We start from the raw sequence: 13,194 nt of genomic DNA, 5'->3' as shown, positions 1-13,194 counted from the left end.
GGAGGTTGTGGCGGCCCCGGAAGTGCTCAGCCATCGACACGACCCCGGCGCCCCGGATGGGGAAGGAGGCGGGCGGCCGCCCTTCCCCGGCCGCGCACCCCTAGGAACTCGCGGGCAGGTGGGTTCCGATTGGGAGTCAGTGTTTCCGGGCCTCCTCCGCCATCTCCCGCAGGCCCGATGCGGGTGAAGGGCGGCGGCGGCGGCGGCGGCGGGCGGGGGAGGCCCAGGAGGGGGAGTGGGGCGCCCCCGGGGACACCCCACCCGGCCCTGTCCCCCACCCTTTGGGTGGACGTTGCCCTTTTCGGCGCCTCGGACCCTACCGTGGTTTCCTTGGAAGAAATAAGGTCGGGCAATAAGAATTTTCTTCTCAGTCTTGCTGGATGACCTTGGTATTTTTGACTCTTAGTTTTCCCTTTGTGGAAAGGGGATCATTATCTTCGATCCTCCCGAGTTTCGCCGTTAATGAGTAGGATGATAGCTCTTTAAAGGATGTTAAGCTCAATTAAGGGATTAAGAATCTTGAATCTTTGCTTTTGGTTAAACAAACCATAGAGCTCGTATCTTTCCGTATTGTGAGGTTTACCTTTCCTTATAGACCGGTAACTTGCTTCTTTTCTACTTTTTTTAAGTAACAGATGCCTTTGAGAACCCAATAAAAACTTGGATTCTAGTCCTAGAAATTTGCATAAATCACAGCAACAAATATGCATTAACAGGGAGGGTTTTGAATGGTCTTGGAGATCATCGATAGACCTCAGGGGTGTGTGAACCCCTGAGTTAAGAACTGGTTTAGAGGTACAGGCTTTTGGGCCGAACTTTGGTTTGAATCTGGCTCCACTATTTACCACTGTTTGAATCTCAGCTGTTTTACTAGATACAGTGGGACTGACACTAACTTGCAAGGTTGTGGAGATTAAATGGAAGAAGCTTCAAAGGCTCAGGACATAGTAGGCACTGGATAAGCAACAGCTGAAAAAGAATTACACTGTAAAATCTGAAATGAAGTTTTCATATCTATAGTATAAGATGGTTACCACGTATATTTTGTTCAGGCTTCTAACGAACCAAGTTGATATGATTTTAGCTAAGTCCTACCCTTGACCTTTCATAGATTCATAGTCTCTCTTTTTGTAGGAACTTAGCTGCATTGTCCTGCCTCAGAGAACAAACTCATCTACTGTAGGCCTAGCCTGGGTCGCTGCCTTTGAAAGCAAGGGAAGGTCAATACAATATAAACCACAACTCAGCATGGAATTTCCAGAGAAGTCTTACTTCAAAACTTTATAAAGAACGAGAACCACATGGACTTCTGCAAGGGAGATTGAAGTCGCCTGAGTTTGAGCGAAAGGATAATGTGTGCCCAGCCTGTAGCTAACACCAAAGAGGTCAGGTGGCAGAAGGTCTTGTATGAGCGACAGCCCTTTCCTGATAACTACGTGGATCGGAGGTTCCTTGAAGAGCTCCGGAAAAACATCTATGCCCGGAAATACCAATATTGGGCTGTGGTGTTTGAGTCCAGTGTGGTGATACAGCAGCTGTGCAGTGTCTGTGTCTTTGTGGTTATCTGGTGGTATATGGATGAGGGTCTTCTGGCCCCTCAGTGGCTTTTTGGGACCGGCCTGGCTTCTTCACTGATTGGCTATGTTTTGTTTGATTTCATTGACGGAGGTGAAGGACGGAAGAAGAGTGGGCGGACCCGGTGGGCTGACTTGAAGAGTGCCCTAGTCTTCATTACTTTCACCTATGGCTTTTCGCCGGTGCTGAAGACCCTGACAGAGTCTGTCAGCACTGACACCATCTATGCCATGGCAGTCTTCATGCTGTTAGGTCACCTCATCTTCTTTGACTATGGTGCCAATGCTGCCATTGTATCCAGCACACTGTCCTTGAACATGGCCATCTTTGCTTCTGTCTGCCTTGCCTCCCGCCTGCCCCGATCCCTCCATGCCTTCATCATGGTGACGTTTGCCATCCAGATTTTTGCCCTGTGGCCCATGTTACAGAAGAAACTGAAGGCATGTACACCCCGCAGCTATGTGGGGGTCACGCTGCTCTTTGCATTCTCAGCCTTAGGAGGCCTGCTGTCCATCAGTGCTGTGGGAGCCATACTCTTTGCCCTTCTGCTGATTTCCATCTCATGTCTCTGTCCTTTCTACCTCATTCGCCTGCAGCTTTTTAAAGAAAACATTCATGGGCCTTGGGATGAGGCTGAAATCAAAGAAGATTTGTCCAGGTTCCTCAGCTGAGTTGGGGACCTCCATTCTGTTACTAAGACAAGCTGATAGATCAGCCTTCCAACTAGTAGAAGATTTGAAGGCAGAGTTCATTCTGGAAGTGGCACGCTGATGTGGGTGGGAGATCAGAGATCAAAAGAAAATGTTAACAAAAGGCTTGGGTGGTGAAGGTGATTATCCTTTCTGTTATCGTATAGATGAAAAAGCTTTGTGGGGCCCTCAAATTATTGCCTCTAATTCTTCTCTGTAACAAATGAAGTGGTGTGGTTTCTATTTATTAAAAAAATAACAACACATCAAGCTGTCTCATGATTTTTCTGTAAGCAGAAGGCATACAGTAGGGACATGGAGAGTGAGAATTTGTGTATGTGTGTGCATGTAAAGTCACTTCTCTCGACCTTTCTCAGTATACCAAATGCAGGCTCTGTTATTTATCTACAGCTCAAATGCTAGAACCCTGGATAATATGTCCAGTTTTGTTGCCGAAGATCACAGAATTGATCACTTAACCTTGACTCAGAATTTCCACTTAGTTCTTAATGAAGCCTGTATGCCACTAACTAACTTCAAGGGGAGTATGATGTATCATAATACACAAGCAGAATGTTGGGGGAATTCAAAGAGGCTGGAGGGCAAAGAGAGCTGGAGTAATGAAATGTTTTTTAGAGGAGACAGCACTTGAGCTTTAGTCCTGGAGGGTAGGTTGGGATTTCAGCAAGCAAAAAAATGGTTTGGGAGACAAAGTGGCAAAGGCCTTTAGCCCAGGTCAGCAATACCTGGGCTGAGCAAGTGGAGCTGGCATGCTTCGTGTGACTAATGGCAGCTGGAAAACTGGGAGAGCATACCCTGTCCAAACAAGGTAACCACTACTCTGCATGCCTTGACTGACCAGAATTGGCTCATGATTGTTATATAGTCCACATCAGAAACAAGATAGGGGATAGTGGTGGAATGTAATAAGAGTTGTATAAATTGTTTTTAAATTTACTTTTGATAATTGCTTTACAATATTGTGTTGGTTTCTGCCAAACATCAAGTAAAAAAAATTTTTTTTTAATGTCTTAATATATTTTCCTTATCTGAATGGGTTTCTGATGATCAACTTGAGGGAACTCACATAGCAACTGCATCGTGTTGGTGAGCAGAAAGTTCCACAGATTTGAATCACTCTGAAGAATACTTCCTCAGTGGGGTGAATTGACGTGCCTGTGCTGTCATGTTCAGCTGTCATACTGTCTAATATTTGGAATTACCCAAGGCCTGATCCTGTTCAGTCTTGTGGCTGTAGTTCAGAGGGGAGGTGGCAGGGGATGGGGTGTCGTGGGTTGGCTATTAGGGTACAGGGTGGGGCAGCAGATTCAATTCAGATAGAAAAGAGGTATCTGTGGGTAGAAGGATGAGTATATGTCCAGGCGCACAGGGCTTGATACCTCTTGGCAGTGGAGGGGAGTGCAGAATAGATGGGCTGCGGGCAGAGAAGTTGAGGTCTGAGAGTGGTGAGTACGTTGAATTATTGGATCTTGGAGTCAATGGCAAGTGAAGGAGCTTTTGGAAAGGAATATAGGCTTCCCACCTGAGGTGAGAGGGAGATGCAAGGGGGAGGGGACATATGTCCATCTACGGCTGATTAATGCTGATGTGTGGTAGAAACCAACACGATGTTGTAAAGCAGTTATCTTCCAATGAAAATAAGTTTTTTGTTTAAAAAAAAAAGGGATCTAGGATTCACACCTAACACTTCATGGTGTGTGAAATTCTAATAGCATTGTTCATGCTGAATTACAGAGGCTGAGCATGGGGAGCATTTGTGGCAATAGTGAAAAATGAGAGTCTAGACTAAGGGTGGTGACAGTGGGCAAAGGAGGTGAGGGTTCTGACGAGAGATTTTTAGAACTTGGTGAATTCATGTTGGAAGGTAGAAGGGGAAGAGGATGACTGGGAGGGCTTCCGCCTTGAGTGGATGTTTGTGTTTCTAATAACTATACCATAAGAAAACAGAAGTGAGAACAGGTTTAGAAATAGATAAGAATGGGACATTTTAAGTTCGAGGTGCCTGAGGTGGTACACCCAAGCGAACTGCTTAGTTCCATATGTAGTATCTGGAGGACACTGGCTCAGAATTCTGGGCATTATCGAGGAGGTTATTGAGATATAAACAGTATCCAGCACTTTTGTGTTTGGAATTTTTTGTATAGAGTCGGTGGCCTCACAACCAGGCTATAGTGCAATTAGAAAAGGATCACAGAAGGATAACTGGAATAACCAAAATGGTAGGAATCTGAGGGAAAGGAGGCTGGCCTATGAAACCAGATTAGAGAATAGAACCACCACAGCCTCCAAGAAAGGCTTAAAAGAGATCCAGTCATTGCCTATAAAACTGTTAGTGACGAAAGTGAATGTTCATGCCTTATATAGGAGGGTTTTTGTTGTTTAGTCTCTTAAGTCATGTCCAACTCTTTTGCTACCCTATGGACTGTAGCCCACCAGGCTCCTCTCTGTCCATGGGATTTTCCAGGTGAGAATACTGGAGTGGGTTGCCATTTCCTTCTCCAGGGGATCTTCCTGACCCTGCGTCTCCTGCCATGTCTCTTGTATTGTTAGGTGGATTCTTTGCTACAGAACCACTGGGGGAGCCCTTATAGGAGAGACACCTTTGAACAGAAAATTTAAGACAAAAAATTTTATAAACGTTCTACATGTAAGTCCAAAAAGTTTCACAAGCCAGGGATATAGATGGGATCCAAAAATTTGGGGGGCGGGGAGTGCAAATAAAAAAGCTATAAATGTCTTGTAAGGACATGTTCAGAAATCCCAAGCCCTTAGGCATTGCTACCTGAAGGGTGATGAGCTCATATATGGCAGCTTCTTTGGGCTGCTGCTGGCACAGGGGTGCTGGCCTGCTTAATGACCAACAGGCCCTAATGTGATAATTCCTGAGAAAGTTACTCATCACTTAAGTATGTAGTCTAATCAGCCTTCTAAATTTATACCACACTGAAAGGGTCCAAGTAGGATATTAATGATTTAACTTTCCAGGGAATATTAATTATGGTGTGTGTATGTGGGTGGGTAGTGGGGGGCAGAAGGGAAGAGTAGCATTGGAATAAAAATCCTTGTAATTATCCTCCAATTAAGCCCAACCTGTCAAATATTTATATAAGAAGCTGTACTCCTTTCTCGCAGCTCTGTTTCTTGTTACCGTAAGTTATAAGTAAGGTGGGAGGGTGGCAAGCTAGAGCAAGGGTAGAGGGATGGGAAGGCAGTTTTGCCCATCCTTCCAAAATGGTACCAGGGATTGTAGTCGAGATGGAAGGACCAAGGAGAGGTAGAGCCACAGGGCAGCAGGTGTGCTGGATTTTGTGGTGTGATGCGTGACTGGTATGTAGCTAGAATGCTGTGCGTGGATCTGAGTGTCCCCACACCACAGTGGTTCTCTGTGGCAATCAAACTGGTACCAGTGTTATGCCTGTATGCTGTGCCAGTATAAACTTTTGAGTGTGCTTTTGGGCAGCTGGCTTAAATTACGGATTTAAGAATTCACACAGCATGTTCAAGGAAGTATATAGAGCCCATCACTTAACATCTTTAAACCAAAGGCTCAAAGTCAAAAAACAAAAACAAAAGCAAGCCAGCAGAGGGCACCAGTCACACAGTTTTACAATATTTCAAACTTCGAATGCAGGAAAACAGGCCTGGGACATAGTGCCATCTTGTGGAAGTTATTGATACTCCTTTTTATAATGAAATTCAATGTAAGTCTTGAAATGCATCCAGGGCTAACTGGTAGGCTGTTGCTTTTAATGCTTTATCAAGTCCCTCTTTATCCCTTATTCTCTTCCCCCAATATCTATTTATTAAAACATTTATTGTCCACCTAGGCCCACCTCTATTCACTTCTACCATTCACATTTTATGATGTTTAACCTTAGAAATGTATTCATTCAACAGATACTGAACACTATCTATATGACAGATACCGCTTGTTCTGTCTGCCTGAGATACACCTACATAGGAGTAAAACAGACAAAGTTCCTTGACCTAGTGAAGCATACATTCTAGCAAGAGGAGACATGATAAACATAAGCAGAAGGTAATAAATGCTATTGAGCAAAAAAGGAAAAAGTAGCAATGGAATTCAATAAGGGGGTCTGGGTAGGTCTCACAGAAAAGGTAACATTTAACCAAAGGTTTGGAAGGAAGTGAGGGAATTATCCACGGTCTCAGGGGAAGAGCATTCCAGGCAGAGGGAGGAGCCGCTGCAGAGGCAGAAGGCGGCATGATGTGTTTGGGGAATAGCCAGGAGTGGCCGAAATGAAGTGAATGAGGAGAGCAGAAGAGGAGGCCAGAGAGGGAATGTGGGAGACTAGGCTCATTCTGGATGCTGTGGGGCAAGAGTAGAAGCAGAAAGCATTAGAGGAGGCTCTGATATTAATCCAAGCAGGGGATATGATGGTGCCGCAAACCACAGTGATAGCAGAGGAAGTGGTGGAAAACAGTCACCTTCTGGATATAGTTTGCAAGTACAGTCAAAAGCTTCCTAGTATGTTAGATGGACGGCATGAACACAAGAGAAGAATCATAAATGACTCGAGGTTTTTGGCCTGAGCAAATTGAAAGATGGAGATGGCATCCATTGAGATGGGGGTCCAGGAGATATGGGTAAAGATTCTGGGGAGGAGGGTCAGGAGTTCAGTTTGGGGCATGTAGACATGTATGAAATGTAGACACCCAAGATGAAATGCTGAGTCAGGAGTTGGGGATATGAGTTTGAATTTCAGGAGCGATGTATGGGATGAAGATAGAAATTTAAGGTTTGCTGGTATATAAATGGCATTTAATGCTGTGTGACTGGATGAAATCACTAGGAAGGAATTTCATATAGAAGAGGACTAAGACATCCAAAGTGAAATGTTGGAGAGAAGAATAAACAAAAAGATTTGGAAAGCACAACGACTGAGGCAGGAGGAAGATCCAGAGTTTAGAATCCTGGAAACCAAGTGCAAATGATTCAGGAAGAGGGGATGGTCAACTGTGATTAGATCAAAATCTGAAAAATCAAGAAAGCAAGGACTGAGCACTGATGACTGGATTTATCAAGGAGGAGGTGATTGGTGTCCCTTAATATATATATATTTGTGGAGTGGTGAGAATAGAAACCTATTTGAAGTAAGTTTAAGAGAACAAGAGAAGAGAAATTGGATCAGCAAGTACAGGCAACTCTCTGGAAGTTTTGCATCAAAAGGGAACCAGGAAATAGGACAGAAACTGAAAGGGGAGGTGAGGGCAAAGAAAATGTTTTGTTTTGTTTTTTTAAGATGGGAGAATGTTTGTATATTGATGGAAATGAAACAGTAGAAAGTAATAGTTGATGTGAGAAAGGGGAGAATTAACTGCTGAGGTCATGTTCTTGAGCAAGTGAGCACAGGGGAGGGACTGGCTTCAGGAAGAGAAGAAGAGTTGGTCTCTGGGAACAAGTGGGAAGGCGCGACGTGTAGATACAGATGCAGGTAAGTGGGTAGATGGCTAGTGGACAGATGAGGTGATGGGAATCTGTGGATGTTCTTTTCTGATTGCTTCACTTTTCTCAGGGAAGTAGGAGGCAAAGAATCAGCTGGGATGTGAGAGTGAGGGGAACTGATGGAATGAGGGGATATGAAACAGTTTGTGACACTGGGGGAGTGGATGAACTAGGGATGCTTAGTATAAATGCCCAGCAGTAGTAAGGAAGGGCTCACTTGAGACTGGTAGTCATGAATTTAAAGTGAAGTTGGGTGTGTGTGTGTGTGTGTTTTGCTGACCTTGTATAGCTACATGAGTGCAAACTAGAGCAGATGGGGAGTTGAATTTACCCAGGATGGTGATTAATCAGACTGAGAGAAGGGCAAGGGAGAATAGTAATTATACATGGGCATGATTATAATGATTGGCCATGGAATTTAAATTGAGTAAGAAGGAGAATGAACCTCAAGAAGGGTGAAAAATGGAGATGAAGGACAGGGCAAAGTTCTATGGATTGGAAGTTCAAGGGGTCTGAAAGCCAGGAAGTAAAGGCTGAAGAAAAGATAAAGACAAGGTTGTGACTTTGGAAGTGAATAGCTGAGGTGGGGGGAGGGCAACGATATTGGAGAAGTGAAGTCCAAGGAAATGAGAAGTGAGATGGAAGTGGGGTGTTGGAAGGTGTACCTACAGGTAGGTGGAAATCTCCAAGAATTAAGACAGGAGAATGACAGTGAAACAGGAGCTAAAATCATCAGGAGATAAAGGAGAAAGAACTGAAGGTTGGTAGATAAATGAACATATGGACCAGAGCCTTGTGGGGCGCTAATGACTAATTTCCTGAGAACCATGCAAACTTCTAACAATGGGGCCATGCCATTTCTAGAGAAAGTTTGATTTTGGGGAAAGTGACCAGGGCTGAAGTGAGAGCCAGGGTTTGATCAAGGTCCTGGGAACCATCAGGACTGAGGAGGGCGGCTCCTCGGACCACTGACAGGGCTCTGGCTAGCTTAGCTGCAGCCAGAGGTGGAGGAAAAATGGCTGAGGTTCTGTAGGAATGAGCTAGCTTACCAGCCCACTGCTTTTGGCTTAGGGTTTTACAGCTCACAGGTGCAATTAACTTTGGCTCATTTACTTAGGGAACAATAGCAATCACCAGCCAAATCAAAAAGCCCTTTTCTTCCCAGATCTGTTACTGTGATTAACAGGAAGACTCCCCAGAGATAAGGGAGGCTCTGCTTCCCCACAGGCCAACATCTGCTGGGCGCCAGGGGCCTAGCAACACCATGGTACAGGTGCCATCTCGCCCGTAGTATGATACAGGGGTAAGAGTGCCCGAGGAAGAGCCTTAGAAAGGCATGGCCTTTTCTGTCATCATCCAGCAGCGGTTGGCACCTGGGTTTCAGGATCAGCCTGAGTGAGGTCTTGTGCCCTAACAGACTAGCTCTCCAGTCCCTTGACTGTACTTTTGCAGGGGTGGTGGAGCACATTTACCAGAGCTGAGGTCGAGGGGTACTGTCCCCTCAGGCCCCGAAAAGCTAGCTTTCCCCAGCTAAGGGGGCTGCTTCTGCTTTTCCCAGCTCACTTACAGGACGGCCCCGGGGCCTTTTGCAGAGCCCAAGAACACTTGGACTCTGGTCAGTGAGAATACTGCGGGTCTCCTGCTCTTTATAAGCTGCAAAATAAACAGATCTTTAGGCCCCAGGCAGCTTTTGTGTTTGAGGCTGAATATGTTTCTGTCTTTAAAAGAGAAAAAAGCAGCAGGAGGAAGAACAGTCTCCTTGGCACTAACTTCTCTTTGCTGCCTCTAGAATACAGTCACAGAGAGGAGGATGAAAAGTGAGCCCTTAAGAATCTGAAAGACTTGTTTTTCCATTGGGTTATACGGAGCTTCAAAAATATCCTTTGTTAGCAGCTGTTTTGAGAGGGAGGACCCACTTCAGTGTTACGCTCTTGAGGATCGTAAGTCTCTTTGGACCCTGGGGCTTGCTAAGACTGTCTTTACTGTGTGCCCGCTCAAGAGGATCACGGAAGATGTGAACTGTGGTGAGATCAGGACCTGATAAGGAGTACTGTAAAATGTGATTTGATTAAAAAAAAGCATGAGAGTAGCAGTTTATAGCGTTGACTCATCCAACAACCTACCACCTGATCCAATCTTAAATGTTGACAGTACTGTGATCTGATAGTAATTTATAGTATTAAAAAAATCAAAAATCAAAATACAGATGTATATTCAAATGGACTTACTTACAAAACAAAAAAAGAGGCTCAAAGACTTAGAGAATGAACTTATTGGGGGAAAAGGACAGGAGGAAGGGATAATTAAGGAGTTTGGGTTGGAGATGTACATACTGCTATATTTAAAACAGATAGCCAACAAGGACCTACCGTCTAGCACAAGGAACTCTGCTCAATGTTACGTGGTAGCCTGGATGGGACGGAAGTTTGGGGGAGAATGGATACAGGTATATGCATGACCGAGTCCCTGTGCTAGTTACCTGAAACTCACAACATTTGTGAATTGGTTATACCCCAATACAAAATAAAAAGTTTTTTTTAAAAAACAGGTGTATATTATGGTAATGAAGGCAGCTAGTGTGTCCATTTAAATGAGGAACATACAGGGGTGTGGTGGCATTTGAGCTCCATCTGATTTATTCAGATATAGATTCTATAGGATTATAAAGGGCAATAGAGGTTTTCTTCTTTTTTAGCTATCTTTTCTCTCTGTGGATGAGGTTCATGTCTTTGAAATGGATTCACAGTTGCAAAGATTTATTTCAGAATCTTATGGAACTGGACTAAAGATTCCAATATCAATTTTCTGAGTTTAAAAAAAATTATACTTAGTGCTGAGTTATAAAACAGATGTTGTCAAGTACAGTATTTTTCAAACTCAGGGATGAAGGGGACTGAAAGGTCCAAGCTCCAAACCCACTGAAGGTGTCCATGTTTGTATGTGAACAGCTGAGGTTATCTCCTTATCTCCTCTTGGCTCTCAACTTTGAGGATGTTTGCTGAAAAATGCTTCAATGTACATGTGGCTCCCAAGGCTTACAGACATATATTACCAGTGGAAATCTCTAAGGAGAGTATGGCAAGTTTTGTGTTTTTTTTTTTCTTTTCCCTACCTTTAGTTCTCTTTTCTCCATCTCTTGCGTGGTCTGCGAGTTTCTAGCTAGAGGCTGGAGGACTCTCACTCCTCTCACTGCGTCCAGTGGAAGACCAATGCAGGACACCTTCTGAATCTAAAGCCTTCTTGTTAGAAGCCAAAGCAAAGTTAACAACAGACTGCTTCAGTTTCAATCCCACTATGTCTTTCTCAACCCACACTTAACATGATTTAGAGTCTATTATACTATTCCATGAGAAATGAAAAGTTTGGTTTCTGATTGGCTGAAATGAGTTCTGTTATTTTTTTGTCAGAGGTCAAAATCACCACATTCTAGAATGCTGGCAGGCTTTGGGTCAAGTGGATAATCTGATTCTAGGACTCAAATAGTTGCTTTAGCATGGAAGTCAGTAACAGTTCTCCCTGGAAAAAAGTCCAAAAGTTTTTCCTGTCATAGCTTATATTAGAATTTCTTATTTCCCTATTTTGTCCGCTACTTTTATCCTATTAATGTATCTGATATTCCCAGTAACTAGGACATTCTTATAAATTCAAGGAATGTTTGATATATAAAGGGATGGGAATACTTAAGAATATGTATTAAAAATATAATAGTTTATTTCTCCCAAAGATCCTGATTCAACTCTGAAGAACTGTACTTCTTCAGCTCTCTATCCAATATTGAGGGGTGAGGAGGGAGGGAGAGCTGAGCAAGGGTATACTATAAAACACAGAAATGGTAGGAACAATAAAGAAATATGAACAAACCTCTGAATAGTTTAATTTTACTCCAGGCTTCTTCCCACCCCCACCACCCCATCCCGTCAGTCCCCTTTCTTCTCACCAGTCTAATGTGAGGATGGGGCCATACCTGTTGGTTGAAGAGATGGATTAGGATTGCCACGGAATCATTTCATTCAACTACGACTTCAGCTTTATGTTCTCATGGTCATCAGATCAATCTAAGTTTTAAACATCTAAATGGTATAACATTGCACATAGAAACAAGTTCAAATTTCAGAGGGTGGAAAAATACCAAACACTTAAAAAAAGAAATGAATTGAGGTTTTCCTTCCTGTTGACAACCTCTGTTTGTATTTGGGGAGGTGGTATGATATAACCCAGGAACTCTGGGTCTGTTGGGATGAGAATGCTATCAAATGAGAATGTTACACGATAAGAATACTGATTTAAAAAGTTAAAATGTCTAGACTGAAGGTGAAAGGAAGGGCAACAGACTGCAAGCTGTGTGGTAGTCTGCATCAGTTCAGTCACTTGGAGGTAAAGTTGAGCTTTGGTTGACCCTCTGCTTTGGTGTCTTTGAATTTCCTTAGTCACCAGCGCTTCTAACTCTCAGTCACTGGACCTGTGATGCAAATACACAGTGATGTATTAACATGCAAGATGAAAATTTTCACCTGAGAGATAAGCTGGTTTTGCATTTTGGGGAGGAGCATGTAGTGCTTGAAAAAGATTTTTATGGCCCAGAGAAAGGACATTGGTAGTGAGGGTCCTCGTTGCTGTACCGAGGTGGTTCTTGCCCACATCTGAGCTGCCTCTCCTTGCCAGTGCTTGTCTAGGTCAGCCAGGAAGTGAGTGGAACACCGAGTCCTGATCAACAGTGTTTTACTTTCCCATCCTGTAGTTTCTTTCTTCATGTGCTAAAGCAAGGCACATGGAGAAGTGATCCAAGAGGAGATCCTTTAAAACTCGAACATAGACCAAATAAATATTCAAAAGGAAAACTCTGAATTAAATCTCAAGCCTTTAGTGGAAGGCTTCAGATCACATATTTGGCAGGATAAACTATGTTACCTTAACAACTTATTGACCACAGACATATTAATTCATCTTTTGTTACACAAGCATTATTGTCCTGAGTATTTCAACAGTCATTTATATAACAAATCACCAGCCACAGACATTAGTTTCTACAAAAATCTCCTGGTCAATAGTGTGTTAATAATAATCATTTTATTTGGGTAAGTCTTTGGGATTAGTTTTTAATGATAGCTTAAAATTTCAGAGTTGAAATTATCATTTGAGGATTAAGGTATAAAAAAAGTTCTCTTCCTGAAAACTCATAAAGATTTTGTTCTTCCAGTACTTTACTGACATCATTAGTAATCTTCTCAATGTGGCAACATTTCTTTGCCTTGTACTTTTACTCGAATGATGTGTTTTTTCCCCTGAACTTGCCAAATAGAATATATGAGGTTTACATGTTTCAGACCAAAAATTTCTCCCATAATCTAACATAATCTTATGTACTTTATCACCTAAAAAACAATGAAAATAGGAAAAAATGTCTTCATTTTTTCAGTTCAGTTCAGTTCAGTTGCTTCAGTT

The 13,194-nt window shown here is 43.1% G+C and overlaps 1 protein-coding gene across 2 annotated transcripts; it reads left to right on the top strand.

The window, feature by feature from the left end:
* Positions 1-39: 39 nt before the first annotated feature.
* On the top strand, positions 40-2,530 carry PIGC (phosphatidylinositol glycan anchor biosynthesis class C). Of its 2 annotated transcripts, none has more exons than XM_027564830.1 (2): positions 40-118; positions 1,135-2,530. In XM_027564830.1, exon 2 carries the CDS (start codon positions 1,353-1,355, stop codon positions 2,244-2,246), a length of 894 nt encoding a protein of 297 aa, XP_027420631.1. In that variant the 5' UTR covers positions 40-118; positions 1,135-1,352; the 3' UTR covers positions 2,247-2,530. The 2 variants fall into 2 exon arrangements, with proteins under 2 accessions (XP_027420631.1, XP_027420632.1); XM_027564831.1 differs by having other exon boundaries at positions 111-344.
* Positions 2,531-13,194: the final 10,664 nt, after the last annotated feature.

The sequence above is a fragment of the Bos indicus x Bos taurus genome, chromosome 16 (genome assembly GCF_003369695.1).
Source record: "Bos indicus x Bos taurus breed Angus x Brahman F1 hybrid chromosome 16, Bos_hybrid_MaternalHap_v2.0, whole genome shotgun sequence".
Lineage (NCBI taxonomy): Eukaryota > Metazoa > Chordata > Mammalia > Artiodactyla > Bovidae > Bos > Bos indicus x Bos taurus.
This window is presented reverse-complemented; position numbering and strand designations above follow the sequence as displayed.

What these genes read in the sequence shown, in the direction of transcription:
- PIGC (XM_027564830.1), top strand. Translation starts at nt 1,353, where the DNA reads ATGTGTGCCCAGCCTGTAGCTAACACCAAAGAGGTCAGGTGGCAGAAG.